Raw genomic sequence first — 18,415 nt, 5'->3', positions numbered from 1 at the left:
AGGACTCACCTAGCTGAAGGCCCTTGGTCATGCATCCGCACCAGATCACGAGTGGGAACGCCGTGCTCAACATCTACTGCAATCGCTAGCCAGATTAGATCAAACAGTCCCCGATATATTGGTAGCTTATCAAATATATCTTCGAACCTCTTCGTTTCTGTCTTTTGATTTCACTTGGTGGGTACGATGCATAATAGGTGTTACTGGTTAAAGCGTTGTCAAATTCCAAATACCTGTGGCATTTTCAACTGAGTTGTTTTATCATTCAGTATCAAAAAAGAACATAACAAAAACCAAACCTTCCTTCTATCAGTAAGTACTTTTAAATACTTGATCGCAGATTCTAAATAACGAATAATTAATCAATCTATCAATTGAATTTCATAGTTTGAATTTGTTGAGGGTCTTGTTTTAACTTATAGCTTTTGCTTATCAACATTATTGTGCTGATTTAATTCTTGTCTTTAGGCGATTTTCGTGGGTGTAATGTCTATTTACATTTCTTGTGCATAAAACACCTCAAGTCTGAAGTAAACCTGACTCATTTGTTTTAGAAATAATGTAATCATTTATTGACGAGAGTAATTAGCTAAATTAAAGATAATCTTAAAATACATGTTAAGAACAAATTAGTTTGTTGATTTCAGACCTCTGACGGACCAGTCGTCCAATTCCTCGCTATAAGTCTTGCAGAGATATCACAATTTTTCAGCAATTAATAACATGTCACCACCAATTAAACATAATTCCAAGGTGGTAACAACCAAAAAATATTTTTCCTTGAATTCGTAATTTTGTTACAATATCACATAATTTGTCTTCACCAGATCACGAGTGGGAACGCCGTGCTCAACATCTACTGCAATCGCTAGCCAGATTAGATCAAACAGTCCCCGATATATTGGTAGCTTATCAAATATATCTTCGAACCTCTTCGTTTCTGTCTTTTGATTTCACTTGGTGGGTACGATGCATAATAGGTGTTACTGGTTAAAGCGTTGTCAAATTCCAAATACCTGTAGCGTCTTCACAGTTATTAATGGTGGAACTGGCCGTGGAGTAACACTTAAAGTAACTACTTTCATTAACCACAGAAATTAGTGATGTTATTATTGCCTCCTGTAATGAGTTTCACGTTCGAGTAGTTCTGATCACCAAAAAAGGTGGCACTTCTTTTTTCGCTGACTTGTTCATCTTCTGTATTAAATAAATATCTTAACACGTGTAATTAGTCACTAAAGTGAATAAGATATTTGTCAGTGTTAAAAAGATTGTAGATGGTGTAGCACATTATGTTAATTTCTCTCCTGGTCCCTCTTTACCACATATCAACATAGTTTCAGAGATAGTTTGTCTTCTTTCGATACGTCGTCCGATAATTTTAGTGTATGCATAAATTGTGCGATTTAACGATCAATACCAAAGATTATGAATACAGAATTATTTCATATATACTAAGATTAACAGGTATAACGTATTTTTTTATATATACATATTTACTTTTATGCACCAATGTATTGCAGAGTTTTAAAATGGTAATCTTAGTAGAATTTGTATTGTTTTTCAGGCAGTTGCACCTAATTATATTCAGCCAGGTATGAATTCGGAGTTCGTTAAATCGAGGACTAGGACGGATTTTGCGAAGGATCAAACTCAGTTAACATCTATACGCTCCTCATTAGGTCGGTCAAGAAAAGTGTTGCCCAGTAAAAAGTTATCGAGACAAACCCCACTTCTTTATTCGCGAGGAATATTCAGAATCAAGAGGTCTGACGAACACCAAAATTTAAAAGGAGAGGTGGATGGAGTCAATAAAAGTAATAAAGTTTACATTAGATCTAAAAAGAACTATTAGATGATAATATAAAGAACGTATTCCAGGTCTTGAAGTCAGACAAAAATAACTATTCACTTGAGTCTGGTGATCGTAACGTAAATGAAAAAGCGGTTGTTGATGAAGACAGAAATAAGAAATATGTGGAGGAGGAATCAAGTTCTTGTTCAACAGATGACGAGCTCAAAAACACAAACGCAAAAAGCACGAGAAAAAATGCGTCAGAGGTAAGTTCGCCAATATAATGAGATGTTGTCGATGGCCAGTGGACATACGAGTTTTGTTGTTCAAAGCAAGAGAGGGTTTATGTATTTATCATTACAACCTACCGGATGTTCATGGTGAGAAGAGCTGGGTAGAAACTCCAAACTACAGCTCAGAGTATTGGTAGACTGTCTGGAGATCAATGATTTGTCGTCCAACATGGTAACGATTAAAGCGATTGTATGATCTATCTAGGTATTAGTGACATTTTACTGACCATGTGCTAATAATTACCCAATAAAATATCGTACCAAAATTCTGTGAATTCTGAGGTCAGCTAAATACATCACAATAGAAAATATGTCGCTGACAACTGTTGAAAAGTGGTTCTAGATTACTTTGCATTTTCCATTTATCATAACAGTTCGTGCATTTAAATAAAATAACCTACTTGACAATGTCAAATCTGAAGTTTTGAGGATTATGAATTAAATGATGAGAGATGTAATGGGTTTATCTCCATGAAAACTTGTTAGCTTGAACAAAGTGTCTGTCTGTCTGGTTTGTTCACTAACAATGATTTGTGACTCAATATCCAGTGATTTTAATTGGTAAAAGTCTAATATGTATGTTATGTTAGTTAATGTAATTTGCTTCGTTTTGTCGACTTGATTTTTGCGTTAAGATTTCCCTACTTCTAATTTTAAGATTTTTAAAAAATTCAGAAGATTGTAAACAACTTTTTGAAAGGTTGTTTTACTTTTCTACTAAGACAAGACAATCAAAATAAATATAAGCTTTTAACGCGAAGAAATCAAGTAAAATCTCAGGCTATCGTTTGATAACCAGTAGCAAAAATCAACCTGTAACAAGTTTAAATAAAGGTTAACTTTAAATGAATTTTCCTGGTTTCCAAAATAAGAGATATAGTTTGAGGAATGTTTGTAGTTTGGTTAGATGTTACTCTTTGAGGTTAGCAGTCAATCAGAAGGAATTTTGTCGTCTTGCTAAACGTTGTTGTCAAATATAAAACTAACTTCGAAACTGCTTAATGAAGTTATCTAAAATAATTCTTTGATTTCAAATATTTGACTGTAAAGCAGCAAGTCTTTAGATACAAGATCATCTCAAGCTGTCATACAACTAAGAAAATTAATTGGTGTATCTAACATTTGTTTTAGTCCCTAAGTAAGTTTCGCAACTAAGTTTGTGGCAGTCGTAATATATGAGTCAGATAAGTTCATTTATCTGTCAGTGAAGTACATTAACAATTTGTTTAACATACTTACCCTACTAGTCCACAGAATACCTGAGAAAAACAGAAAATTATGAACTACCAAACATACGGAAAACCATTGTTCGTCTTCAAGAGAAGGAGGTATGTTGAAAACCATGAATGAATTCTATTTCTCCAAATTAAAGCTACTTCCTTGACCGTTCTATGAAAAGATGTTGTCCTCTAAGGGATTGTAATAAATAAATGAAATTGTTCAACTAAAGATGTGGTCATAATAATGAACGTGTGAATCATTTTTATTTAATAGACCGTGAAGTGCTCTTCGGGAGCTTTTAAATGGATTTAGGTGGGCTTAAATAAATCGCAGTAATATGAAAGCAGGAAGGTATATAAAGAACAAGTTTTCACTTCTCTGGTTTCGAAAACGTTTAGTTTACAATGGCAGGGTAAAATTCACTTTTTATTTAAAAAGTCTCTTTTCTATTTGTTATAAATTCGAGTTTAATTTAAATTGCAGGAGTAATTTATAAGTACGGGGTTTATAGTAGTAATTGCTCGTCAGATGTTATAAATAAAACCCTATGAATGTTGTACTATATTTGCTGCCATAGTATTTGTGAGTGCCAATATTTATTTTGTATATAAAGCACTACTATATTGCAGTGAAATTGGAATTGAACTTATTGAAGACATTGGAAATTAACTACTTTTAACAATGCATGTAAAATCATTTAGTTAAACAACAGCAACTCGTTTAGATTCACCATCATTAAACATAATAAGACAACTAATCGCTGAATATTCATTTATTTACTATTTACAAGAATATTTTATTGATTTTGTGCAATTTTAAAGAGTATAGTCTTTAATCAGTCCGTTAATTGAACTTTTGTATTATGTGCTTGTCACTCAGTTAAAAGACAGAATCTTTTGATAGAACACGTGAGTTCATCAAGGTTTGAAGTCAGCTTGCTAAAATTTTCGACATTTCCGTGGACTCAAAGTAATATTGCAGACGTTTTATCTACTCATTTATAAAATCATGGTCAAAATTAGATTTGACGCATAATTGACTAAAAATTTACCAAATCAGTTCATGTGTAGATTTCGAATGTCTTATAGCCATTGTCGGTGTTACGGATTCTCTTTTGTTCGCTCTCACCATCAGCCTGCTAACGGTTTATGTATAGGCCTGTGTAAACTCTAGATCAGAAGACTAAGAAAACCAGCTAAGTGCATTGCATGAGTCTGTATTATTACAATTAACAGGATTACATGGCTATCCATACGAAATACATGACTATGACGAACCACAAATAACAAATCTGAGTACACATAAAACGATGACAGTAATGGTTCAGGACTGAGTTACGAGTTTACGATTAATTAAAAATAATTTATGGAGAATGAAAGACGTGGTAACATTCAGTGTGTCATTGAAATCTTAAAATTGGAGTAATGATAAATAAGTTCAATAAATATGTATTGTAAATATTTATATAAGATTCCCGGAGAATGGTCTCCAAATTTCCATCATTCTTATCATCTTAATAAGTAGTGGATCGTTTATGAATTTAGTAATACATGGCTTAAGGTGAATCATTTAAATGTTGGTCATCACTTTAGGTTGGTGTTAATTCTCAAAAGGTGAACTCAGTTAAGTAAATACCCACTACATCTTTGTGATACCTGTTTCTCAGCGGAATCTAGCTAGTATTTTAATTCTTCGTGATCAGCGTTTTTATGCTAAACTAGAGTAAATGCAATAATTATGTCGTTTGAAGCTGTTAAAATTTCTTGTCCAAAAGAGTTTGTTTCGTCCCATTGTTTATATTCAGTGCTGAAGTCCGCTTAATCATTATTGGCTTCCAGGGAATAAGCTCAGAATAGGGTGGAACGTGATCTGTTGGTTCTGTAGCTAATTGAAATTTATTACAGTTCGTGCTTTCATCAGAAATATTTAAGGTATAAGAAAAAAGAATTTGTGACGGAAAGTCCAAAAGTACTCCTTAATAATATATGTCCAAATAATAATAAAAGATATCTTAGCCAGTTGAAAGCATGGTTAATCAATCGAACAGTGCAGATCACTAGAATTTAATGCCAATGAAAAAGCAAATATTCTGTTTTCAGAAAGTTTTGTATTCTGGCTTTTTTTCTGTTTAAGCTCTTTATCACCTGATTTTAAACATGTTTCTCACACAATTAACAGGTCAGTCTATTTTCGACACTTTCAAACTTTCAATTAGAAGACTAAAAGCCCAGATAGATGGTCAAAAACACCTTTATTATTGAAATCTATAATTCACATAATTTCATGCGAAAGATAAAAGATTAAAATTAGACTAGAATTTATAAATTTTGACAGATATGGGGCCATTATTTTTTCATAAATACAAGTAACTCCTTCATAGCTGAATGATCATAATTTATGAACAATAAAAGATATCGTCGCTACAATCAACAATTCAAAAAGTGGCTTGTAATAAACACTATGAAACATGTCATAAAACAGACTAATTCACCAAAAATAACTATTTCACTGTTATATATCCCTTTTCTGCCTCACTCTAACGATACTAAATTTGAAATCAAGCTTTATTAAATATTTTTTCGGTTTGGAAGATTTTACAAAGAACGCAAGCAATAGAAGCAGAATTTTATGAACGTTTGATTGAACTTAGAAAAGAAAATGAAACTGAAGTAGCAAAAATTATGAATCGTAAAAATGCTGAATTAATTGTTGTACAAAAAGCTGCTGAAATGAAACATTGTGAACTTCGTCAAGCAATAGATAAACTAGAAAATCAATTATCTGATACAGTCAACAATGCTGATCAAATTAAACGTAGCTCTGAAGAGAAAGTAAATCCATAAAAAACCTTCAATATTAATTTTTATTTTGATTGTTTGTTGAAATTAATCAGTATGATTATTACGATCACTGAGGATCCTTTGTTCGATGCCCGTTGAAATCATCCTTTTGTACTACTAAGGAGTTCCAAGTTAGGATAGAGCAACTGTCTACTGCTTTCTGATTTCTAATGATTCATAATCTGAAGCCATTTCATGATGTATATTATCTTAAAATCAAATCGAAACTTGAACATTTAGTTTCTAATTTTATTGTATTCAAAACATTAAATAATCAAATTATTCAAGCGGCTTGTAATATGAGATTACATATAAATTGAGACCATGTGATGCGATTCAGTAGTATGGTGTCTTTTTTTAATCTATGGATGATTAAACATAGTTGATTGCTGATCTCACTTAAAACTACGATGTCAAAGAAAATCTTGTACAACTATGAATTCGATTATTAAATATAGTAACTTGTTGTTTGACAAATGTTAGTTTTTTCGAGAAACACCTTTTTTAAAACAGAACTGCGATTACTTATTAAATGTAATTGGTTCAGATTAATGAGCTTGTTAAATTACAATGAATGAAGTTAGTAAATTTATTATTTGCTACAAGGTTCAGATTAATGGTAGCTGACTTTATTGTTAATATGAATACATTTTAAGAAACAATATCAACTATTGAAATATACGTAAATCATTTGTAAAATTGAATAATTCCTTATTATTCTTTATGTAATTAAAGGTGAAATAGTTGAAAATGTTTTTGTTACAACTAATTAATATCATTCACAGACCAAATTGAGACACTACAGATAATCGTCGAACAATCAGTTGTGTGAAACTCGTCACCATACATCAATTTCATCGAATATGAAAAGGCATTTGACAGTGTAGATAGAAGAACATTATGGAAGCTTTTTCGACACTATCGAGTTTCTGCGAAGATTGTCAACATTATCCGGAACTCATATGACGGACTACAGTGCCAAGTCGTGAATGAGGACAGCTGACAGATGCACTTCAAGTAAGGACCGGAGCCAGACGAGAATGTCTACTCTCCCCCTTCCTCTTTCTTCTGGTGGACGACTGGATTATGAAGACCTCGACATCTGAGGGTAAGCATAGAATACAATAGACAGCATGAATGCAGCTAGAATTAGCAGGTGACCTAGCCCTCCTATCGCATACACACGAACAAATGCAGATGAAGACAGCCAGTGTAGCAGCAGTCTCAGCAATAGTAGGCCTCAACATACACAAGGGGAAAACCGAGGTCCTCAAATACAACACAGAGAACACCAGACCAACCACACTTGATGGCGAAACTTTGGAAGATGCAGAATCCTTCACATACCTGGGAAGCATCATCGATGAACAAGGGGGATCAGATGCAGACGTAAAGGTGAGGGTCGTCAAAGGAAGGGCCGCATTCCTACAATTGAAGAACATATGGAACTCAAAACAACTTTCAACCAATATCAAAGTGAGAATCTTCAATACGAACGTGAAGACAGTTCTAATGTACGGAGCTGAAACTTGGAGAACTACAACAGCAATCATCAAGAAGGTACAAGTATTTACAAACAATTGTCTACACAATATACGCAATGTCCGTCGTCGGCAGGATACCATCAGCAACAGCCTTCTGTGGGAGAGAACAAACCAGCTTCCAGCTGAAGAAGAAATTAGGAAAAGACGATGGAAGTGGATAGGACATACATTACGCAAATCATCAAACTGCACCACGAGGCAAGCCCTAACTTGGAATCCTGAAGGGAAGCGGAAAAGACGAAGGCCAAATAACATATTACGTCGGGAAATCGAAGCATATATGAAAAGGATGAATAATGACTGGAAGGAGCTGGGAAGGATTGCCCAGGACAGGGTTGGATGAAGAATGCTGGTGAGTGGCCTATGCCCCTTCGCGAGAAGTAACAGGCGTAATTAATTAATTAATTAATGTAATTGTGAATATACTTTAACTTGACTGATGCAAGTTATAAATTCATGTAGAGAATAATCATCTATAGGTTAGTCACATATACAATTTAAAAGAAAATCTATGTTATTCGTTCAAGAAATATGAATTTTTCTTGTTATATAGATGAATCAATTACAGTCAGTAATGAATAAACAATTTGAAAATCTATTGAAACAATCTAATGAACAACGTGAATTTCTTATACAAGAACATGAGAAAACATTGAAAGATTTACAAAATAAAAATGAATCTACTTTTAAAGAACTGGAAATAAATAAATCCTTTGTTATAGAACTAGAATCAAAAATGGAATTACAGGTAAGTTAAGGTTATACAGTTTATTTTAATAATTAATACATTTGCAAATTACTGGAAAATTCCTATCAGATTAAAACACGGAGAATAATCATTTCAATAAATTTTCTAAGTTCTACAATTGAATATTCAAGAGTGGTTAGATTTACGACAATTACAACACTTTACATTACAGCTAATCCGTGTCACGTAAAGACGGGTATCTACCTCAGACAATGGAAGACGATCGCGCTGTTTTGCGGATTGGTTGAAGATAAACATTAACACCGCTGAATGCCGGCTCAATGGTCTAGAGGTTAACTTTCGCGCGTGAGTCCGAATTCTGCGAGCGGGATAGTGGATGCGCACTGCTAAGGAGTCCCATAATAGAACGAGATGGCCTTGCAGTGCTTCCAAATTTTCAATGGTGGTCTAACATCGACCGATTCATGATCTCAATAAAAAATACTTAAGAATCTCAACAAACCCATAATGATAATTTCGAATTACTTGTAAAATAAAATAAAATAATTTATGTCCGGATGACTAATATGGATTATTAGATTAAATAAATTTATATGTTAAATGAAATTATGAGATTAATAATTGAACTCTAAAGAGAATTAGTTGTAAAGAATATTTTTCGTTTGTATATCTGACTTTTTAAAAGTATTTTATTGCGTAGCTGAAGTGAGTTTTCATCATAAATTAGGTTCAAATAAATATTGAATATAATAATTTAAATCATAAGTCAGTTAAAGCTAGACCATCATGGGAAACCTGAAAGCACTGGACAACCGTTCCGTTCCAGTATGGAACTCTTCAGCACTGAGCATCCACCTATCAGTCTCGCTTACGAAAAATTGACCTCTAGACCACTGAGCCGGTATCCAACGGCTGTCCAGTGTTTTTAGGTTTCCCATGGTGGTTTAGCTTCAATTGACTCATGATCTCAACTGTTGAAATTACTAAAATCTCCACAAAATCCCTTCTGATTCTAATTTCTAATTTCTTTAAAGATTTCATTCATAAATTTGAAGAAACATTTACTGAAAACAAATTTTATATATAGAAGTTAAATTTCATTTTTCTATCGTGTTTTTATTAACTAATTTCATTAATAAAAGCACAATCAAATTAAAAGTTTAAAAGGACAATTAACAACTATCATGACAGAAAGAAATGAGCTAGAAGAATCATTAAAAGTTAAAACAGAAAAAGAGAAAGAAACACTGAAAAATCTAAAACAACTTCAATGTGATTTGAATGAATTAACCGATAGGTAGGTGAATAAATGAAGTAGTAAGGCATATACTTACCTTCATTTAATGTACTATATATATATATATATATATATATATATATATATATATATATATTACTTACGCCTGTTACTCCTAATGGAGCATAGGCCGCATTCCATGTACCTAAATAAATGGTTGCTCTGGTCATCAGAAGGGGCATCGGCCTCGTGACTTCCGAAGGAACTCGGCTTTCACCTTGAGGCGTCATAACTCTTCTAAGTGAAGACCTTCTGACTTCTAGGGCAGAGTTTAAGAAGTTTGAGTAATTTTTCTGGTTAGCGTTGTTTTAGCGAGTTATTTTTCTACGGGATGTGGTCGCCAACACCATGCCCAACCCTCCCCTTTATACGAGCTTGTGACCGGCAGTAGCCCCGGAGGGACTCCAGGAGGAGTTATATATATATATATATATATATATATATATATATATATATAACCAGGTTACTCAATAAGTACCCAATAAGTATATATGTAATAATAGTTCATAAATAATTCCTAGTAGTTACCATTTATTTATTCTTCTTTCAAATATAACACCTATCGAAACTGGATATCACTTGAAGGACTAGATAAGTAGAGTAATTTTAAGTATACTACCCAATTGCCGAAAAAGATCTTTTTACAATATAATCTTAAGCTTTTGCGTTTGTTAGTCGAGAATTGAAAACTAGATTGAAACATCCTTCTAGTTCTTTTGAATGTTTTTTCTGTGAAGTTATGATTCAAAGATGGAAATTATCATTCATTAATTGACTGATAATTTATTTCGTACCTATTTTTTAATTTTCATTTTTATTTAGATATAAAACATTAGAATCAAAGTATAACATGTGTCTTGAAGATTATAACCAAGAATTAAAACAAATTCGTTCAGATCACGCTAAGCGTATATGTGCAATGGAATTAGAACGAACAAATAATGAAAAGCAATATGAAACTAACCTGGGAAAAATTAAAGATGAGGTATTTTTGATAGAATATTTTAAATGATTTACTCTGTAATTTTAGGTTTATGTACATGATTTGTCTGGTAGATACACAAAATGGGCTACTACTATACTTATCGGTAAAGCATAAGAAAAACTTCAAGGAAATCTATTCAGTGATGAGTGAAGTTTACGGAGATAATGCGTTAAAGAGGAATGACATTTTCGAGAGAATCGTGGGTTTCAATGACGACAATAAAAGCTATAAGAATAATGAAAGGCCAGAACAACCACCGACCTCCTGGGCTTACAATGTTGTTTAGTGTATGGGAGTATCTTGTGATTTCCAGTTGCCGATCTGCTTCCCAAAAAGTAACTGATGAACTATTTCTGGTTGTCTGTGAAAACAATTTAGGTAAAATATAAAACAATGGGAGATGGTGACCGAGGTTACAAGGACTTACAGCGATGTTTTTAAAAATAGAAATGGAGATTTGACAGGTGTACTGTCACAACTTGGGAATATTTTGTAGGGTATGATACTGATATGCTCTAAAGTTTGTAAAATAAAGAATTGTTTAACTTAAACCATGTATTTGTCCGACAGTAGTATTGTGGTGCATGCTACTTATATTGATATAAGTAGTATATTATGCGAGTCACGAATGTAATGTCTGGCAGCAGAAGATGAGGGAAGATCAAGAAAGCAAGAGCGGAAATAGAATGCAATTTGTATCAAAATGTAAGAACAATGAAGTCTGAGGCATTTGAGACAATTGGTGAACATTTTGCAAATTAACAATTTGATATATCGTTTAAAGATCCCCGTCATACTAAAAGGCTAGTATTTGAATGAATATTTTTTTCGATAAATTCTCATCAGGTTCTACAGTTATATATATCCTATACATGATTCATTCACTTCGCATTCATCCCTCCGTATTACGTCTTACTTATTTGATCGAATTGTAATTGCACTATTATTTCTGTCTCACCCTATTTGACCCATATTTATTCTGATCATGGATCTTAAAATTTTACTTAACATATAAGCTGATTCAAGTTTACATTCTATATGAGTCATATTAACATTAACAATTTTATTGTATTTTGTTTATCACAATCCTAAATTCACATGCTCTAAACGATGTATTTTGCCCTTAACCTGGCCATTTTTTCGGATTATTAATTTGGATATTTAACTGTAGAACCTGATGAGAATTTATCGAAAAGAATATTCTTCGTTCAAATACTAGTCTTTTAATTTAATATATGGTTCTCAGATTTTATTGAGAAGATCGCCCGTGTTCTCTTCACTGCAGTATAACTGATTAGCAGAGTTATTATTTCAGAGATATGGTCAAAGTTTAATGACACTTATTAACTGACAACCATCTTATAATATATTTCAGTCATTTGCAATATTTGATTCTATGAATTACAGTCTTATGTACTTGAAGATGTTATCCTTAAATAAAATACACTGAAACCCAGTTTGAGTATTTATATCAGCAGTTGTCAGAACTTAAACCCATGAACGATGAAAAACATAGTTGGTTGAAATCGAAATTAGTTGACATTACAAACCAGTACATAACGACACCAACCCTACAATCGAAAGTGTTGACTAAAGATCACCAACTAGCTTTGGAAAAACTTGTGAAAGATGAAACAATAATGCTACTTCGTCCAGATAAGGGTTCCGGTGTAGTCGTTCTTAACTGAGATGAATACATTAGCAAAATAATGTCTACTTCAAATGATTCCACTAGATTTATCATCGATAATCTAATAGATAATCATACATACAATGAACTTAAACCTAAAGGATCACAATTACCGTACTTATACGGCCTACCCAAAACCCACAAGCACGACATCTCGATTAGACCAATATTATCCATGACTAATTCGCCTTTCCATAAACTCGCCCGCTGGCTGACAAAGTACCTAGAACCAATCCGAAAGAAACTAACACCTTACAGTCTAAAAGATAGTTTTGAATTTGTACAAAAACTCGACAACCTAAATGTTTCCGATAAATTTATGGTTTCATTTGACGTCTCATCGCTCTTCACAAACATCCCCTTGGAAGAAACGATAGAGACCATATGTGAATATCCTGAACTTCTACCCCTACCAATCCATGAGTTTAAACAACTCCTCTTTTTGTGTACAAAAAACATACAACTTCAATCCAATGATGTTTTTTACCGCCAAATCGATGGAGTTGCCATGGGTAGCCCATTGGGCCCAATTCTTGCCGATATATTTATGGGAAACCTAGAACAAAAAAAGCTTAAACACGCAATCGATGGTACTACGCTATATTGTAGATATATTGATGACAAATTCCTCATCTGCAACAATCACGAACATGCCATTAAGCTACTCGATCTATTTAATAAAGCACACGAGGACATAGAGTTTACTATGGAACAAGAAGCTGAAGACAAATTCCATTTCCTTGATGTTGGGATCCGACGAACATCTGATGGTAAATTACATATACATATTCACCATAAAAATGCATGGAGTGGTCTATATCTCAATTACCACAGTTTCTGCCCAATGAGTTACAAAAAGGGTATTGTACGAACCCTTTTTGACCACGCTCAAAAAATTTGTTCAAAAGAATACCTGGATGATGAAATTAATCTGATTAGTAATGTTCTACGTGATAATGAATACCCACTGAAATTTATCCAGAAATATGCAAAAACCAATCCTCGTACAAAATACGATGGAGTAGAAAAGAAAACCTGCTTCTTACACTTACGCTTCAAAGGTGATGAAATTGCCGGAATAATTAATTACAGAACAAACTCTGCGTTGAAAGTGACCTACCCAGCAGCAAAACTTATGACAGTATGGCAAACGAACTGCTCACTTCAACAAACCAAAATCGACAAGCCCTCTTTTCTTAGGAGCTCCAAATGCATCTACCAATTCACATGTACGTGCCAAAGCACATACATTGGAAGAACTGAGGGAAGAGTGCATGTCCGCATTTCTGAGCATGTTCCAAAAAACTTGAGGCTGCGAGGGACTAAGGCTTTCAACAGCGCAATAGCTCGACATCTACTTGACACCGGACACACCGTGGACATTCCGCATGCTTTCAAAATTATCAATAGACAAAGAATTACGACCACCCTCCGTTTTGCTGAAGCCATTATGATCAAAAAACTTAAACCGAACTTATGCATTCAAAAAGAGACTTTAATTAACTTATCACTGCCCTGGTAACCTTTTTTATTTTTATTTATTTATTTTTTATTTATTTTAAAATATTTATACTCCTCCCCTATTACATAATTCTTAAACCACATTATTATTTACACATTTCCATCACCTGATCCTCTTAAATTATCTTAACTTTTCAAATTCTATTTAATTATTATTACGTAACCTATCTTATGATTATCCAATTCCATTATTACACCACCCAACCCGACTTAATTCCTTTTGACCTCTGACCTGTCCTAGCATATATATATATATATATATATATTTATATAGTTATTATTGTAACCCAGTTATTTACACTCATCTATGTCAATTGTTTTCACTCTATCTCAATGTAAAAATTCTATCACATTTTTGGTTTGTAAGCAGCTGACGAGAAACCTCGAAATAATATGAATTCATACTATTCTGCACCAATATTTGTTCTTGCTTTATTTAAATTCATTTGAGAACCAATTTCATAAAATATTCATTAACAATTATCATCACAAACTCATTGATATCCATAAGCACCTCATCTGAAACGAAGTTGATTTGTATCTAGAAAAAAATGACGATATTTTCTAAATATCTCTTTGATCTTAAAAAGTATGAGTGTTTCATTGATGATGCAGTTAAATAACACTTCTATGAACAATGACATTCAAAATTTATCAGCTAGGTTTCTTTACAGCTACCTTTGACGTTTTCAAGCTAGTTATCTTTTTCATTGACTGGCTTAATTCAAAATCACTTATCTTTATTGAGATAATGATGCAATCTTCATCAATATTATAACTATTAATTTAAGTAACTACTACATAGAATAAATTATGGAATTTATTATTCAAAAAGTTAACGATGTACTAGACTTTAACTTATTTGACCACTGAAGAACGTTCTTCAGAAGAACGATGAAAGCTCCACGACCAAACCATCCAGCTCAGAGAACAAAACTCTATCAAAATCATCCACCTGAGCTACAAATCTTCTCCATCATCTTATTTGTCCATGTTAACCAGGCCTAAATAAGCAATTATTTCTGTTAAACGGTATCAAGTAGTCAGAAGAAAATGATGAACTTAGGTTTTCTGTTAGTTTATATTCATCGGTAAGGCATGGCTGTGATTTTAGGAGAATTGGTGTTTCATGGTGGATTTGAGCCTGTGTCACTTAGTTTTACAGTTCGAGATGTTACCATATAGCTATTAGGACGAAAACTGAACTACCACAGGACTGAGATACATAAAATTGACTTTTCACTAGGTAGTGACAAATCTTGTTTTCTTTATCATTTGATGCTAAGTAAATTCTATCGATCAAGTTGCAATATAGCCATTAGTTTGAATAACTCAATTAGGGTTCCATTTGTAAATCAACAATTCAAAATCAAGTTCCTAGGTTACGTAGGTATATATTGGGTAATTTTAAGTTTTAATACGCATAATATACTCTTATTTTACTTCGTTGATAAAATGAGACTATTACAATAGTATTCAATATAGTGGTGTATTTCATAATTACTGATTTTTAAAATTATTATGGGTCCTTAATTATAAGTGCGGGTATACTGGCCATTTCTTTCCATTATAACTTTTAAATATAATAAAGAAATGTCAGTTCTTGATAAAATTAACCGTATTTGGTCAGAAAAGCGTGATAAAACAATTACTGAAAGTTTGGATTGACTGAATAACTTGAATTCATAAGTTAATTTAGACTGTTTGATAGTTAATTTTTATTATGGGTAGAAAATAGCATAAGAACGATTGAAATGGATAAATAATCAATGTTTTGTTGACACAGATATAGAGGATTTGCACTGTTAAGGAATTCTACTCTAGGACAAAATGGATGCCCAATACCTTTTGATTTTCAATATTTAGCTAATTAAATCAGTTTGTAGAGTAAAATTGCAGAATATATTCAGAAAATCATCTTTTGAATATTCATTAATAATATGAAAGTGGATCATACATGTTTTACTTCTGAATACAATCAAGTCACTGGGATATTTTCTGGAGAAGAATGATCTAAGATTTTCCAACAAAAAAATTATTCAATATAATATGACTTGATTTGAAAAAAATGAATTAATCCCATTTTAGATATGAATAACATCTAAAATGATTTCGAAACGTTCAACAGAATATAAACTTTGGTCCAGTTGACTATTTTTTTAGAGGAATAATCGGCAGTGTTTATCATGTAGTATAATGAAATAAATATTTGCATCTTCAATCCTGAATAGATTATCAAAGATAGAACTGTCTTTGGACTTCAGTATCACTTCACTTCAGTTGGTCTAAACTCTAGATTAGGATATGTAATGATGACTTTGAGGTATTTTTTCTTAATATTAGAACTATTCGTTGAAGGTTTTAATGGAAATGTTAGTTTATATGTGTAAGGTGAATGGGTGATTAATCAAACATTTAGACTTATTAATTTGGTCATTCTAGTCTTAGATAGGACTTTGTATTTAATATCACCTGATGTCCAGTTATAGTTGTACAAAGTTGAATATTTTCATATACAACTACGAGCGCCTGATATTAAGAAATCTATGTGGAATGTAAGGTTCGTTGCAATTAGCTTATTGACCCTTTGAATTAACCTATCACGTCAGTAAGGTATGAAGTAATTAACATTTTTCCAACAGTGATAATTATTAATCGAGATACTTTTAGGTTACAGTTAATGCCAAACGTAGTAAAGATAAGCAAAGATAGATGGTGATTAGCAGTGGAACACAGAACGCGCGTTTCGTTCTATTTGTAGCTCGTTAGCTGGATGCAACTGCATCCCAACTTTGATGTTCACTCCGGGACTCAAATCCAGTATCGTTTGTTCCAAACGCCATCGTGTTGTCTACTTAGCTACTGAGTCCTGATAGTTGTTAGCTTGTGCAATGTGGTAAAGTTTAAATTAATTTTGTATTGTTTGCTTGAATTTTCCCATTGCAGAAGCAATTGGCTATCAAAACTCAGTAGCTAAATAGATAACGTGATGGCGTTTGAAGTTAACGATATTGGGTTTGAATCCAGGAGTAAACATCAACTCTGGGGTTCAGATACATCCAACTCACGAGTCCCAAATAGGACGAAACGTGCTTCCAAAATTCTACTGCTAGCCACCATTCATCTTTGCTGATAATGCTTGTGACTTAAGGCAATATCGAGGCAATCCGCACAGGATGCAGATATGCCGACTAGAGACTGATCAACTGCAGTGTTAAACACCAATGTGAAGATTCAAGTAAAAAATACATTGTAAAGATAGCCAAAATTTCTAATGAAATATTCCTTGCTTAAAGTGTTAAAAGTTCACTCATGGAAATCGAAAGAGCAAAATCAAGTTATTTTACTGTCCATGATTCTCCTTTCTGTCACAATCAAAAAACATGAATAAGGCGACTTTTGTTGTGGAAGAGGCTACCGAGGCACATTAGAAGATATTAGTCGTCGTTACATTAGACTTTCGTAAATATTTTGTTTAGTATCAACAATAAACTTTTATGTCACATAACATTCAGAGAAAATAAATCCTAATAAAAGTCTTTTTATTTGTTCTCTTTTCAAGTTTAATACAAAACTGGAAGAGAGTCGTTTGTCGTATGAACGTCAGCTAGTTACAGAAGTTAAGGAAGCTGAAACACGCGGTTATGAAAAATGTTTATTAATTAAAAGTGATGAGATTACAGCTTTACAAAAAACTATTAAAGAAACCAAGGAATTAAATTCAAATGATGAAGTAAACTGGTTTTTACATGATAAATTTTAAATAAAATATAGAAACATGTGTTTAGTACATTTAAATAGCTAACAAAAGTTTATTCATGTTTTCTAGGACTTCATCAAATTCACATTCATAATAAATATTTATTAAATGTCATGATGAGAATATAATTTGTGGACGATCTTTGAGCGACACTGAAAAGATCTTGAGAATATTCACCTTTACGCTACGACTAAATGAAGGTTATAAACTAGTGTGAAGAATTTGAATTATGATTTACGGTTGATAATTAGGATTAAGAATTAGATTTAAGATTTTTATCACGAACTAACATCAACTATGATGCTAAAACTCTATTTATTTAGCCAAATGAATGAATTAATTTTGCTCCAAAATTCAAGACCTGTTATCGTAAATCTGATTGGTTTGTTCATATATTATAGTGTCGCCGATTTCAATCACTACTGACTTGTTTAACAAATCATTTTGTTGACTAAAATATAGTGCTTTTAAACTTGTTGATTAAAGTTTTCAATTCAGTTACTTCTAATTGGAAAGTCGTAGGGCTGTACGAGTAATAAGTGTTAGTCTTTCATAGTGTATGATATATATAAGGAGTTATCAAAGGACTACTTGTATTTTGGTATCGTACTATTGTGTTATAAAACTGTTGACTAATGAATATCTGGAAATTATTAGTTCATATTTTTTTATAGAATTTCGCAAATGAATTCATTTAGTTTAGTCTAGGTTTTGGAACATTGGTTAAGATTGGAACAAAAAATTATAAAGCTAATTACAC

At 32.6% G+C, this 18,415-nt stretch overlaps 1 protein-coding gene across 1 annotated transcript; it reads left to right on the top strand.

Annotated features, from left to right (window-relative positions):
• The first annotated feature begins 374 nt into the window (after nt 1-374).
• MS3_00001189 (uncharacterized protein) lies at nt 375-17,603 on the top strand. Its single transcript, XM_051208675.1, has 10 exons — nt 375-483; nt 1,568-1,817; nt 1,856-2,061; nt 3,336-3,416; nt 5,901-6,140; nt 8,247-8,441; nt 9,545-9,699; nt 10,522-10,684; nt 10,730-11,181; nt 17,458-17,603. The coding sequence occupies exons 2-9, from the start codon at nt 1,598-1,600 to the stop codon at nt 10,796-10,798; spliced, it is 1,329 nt and encodes a 442-aa protein (XP_051071743.1). The 5' UTR covers nt 375-483; nt 1,568-1,597; the 3' UTR covers nt 10,799-11,181; nt 17,458-17,603.
• Nucleotides 17,604-18,415: the final 812 nt, after the last annotated feature.

This window comes from Schistosoma haematobium, chromosome ZW (genome assembly GCF_000699445.3).
Source record: "Schistosoma haematobium chromosome ZW, whole genome shotgun sequence".
NCBI classification, from domain to species: domain Eukaryota; kingdom Metazoa; phylum Platyhelminthes; class Trematoda; order Strigeidida; family Schistosomatidae; genus Schistosoma; species Schistosoma haematobium.
This window is presented reverse-complemented; position numbering and strand designations above follow the sequence as displayed.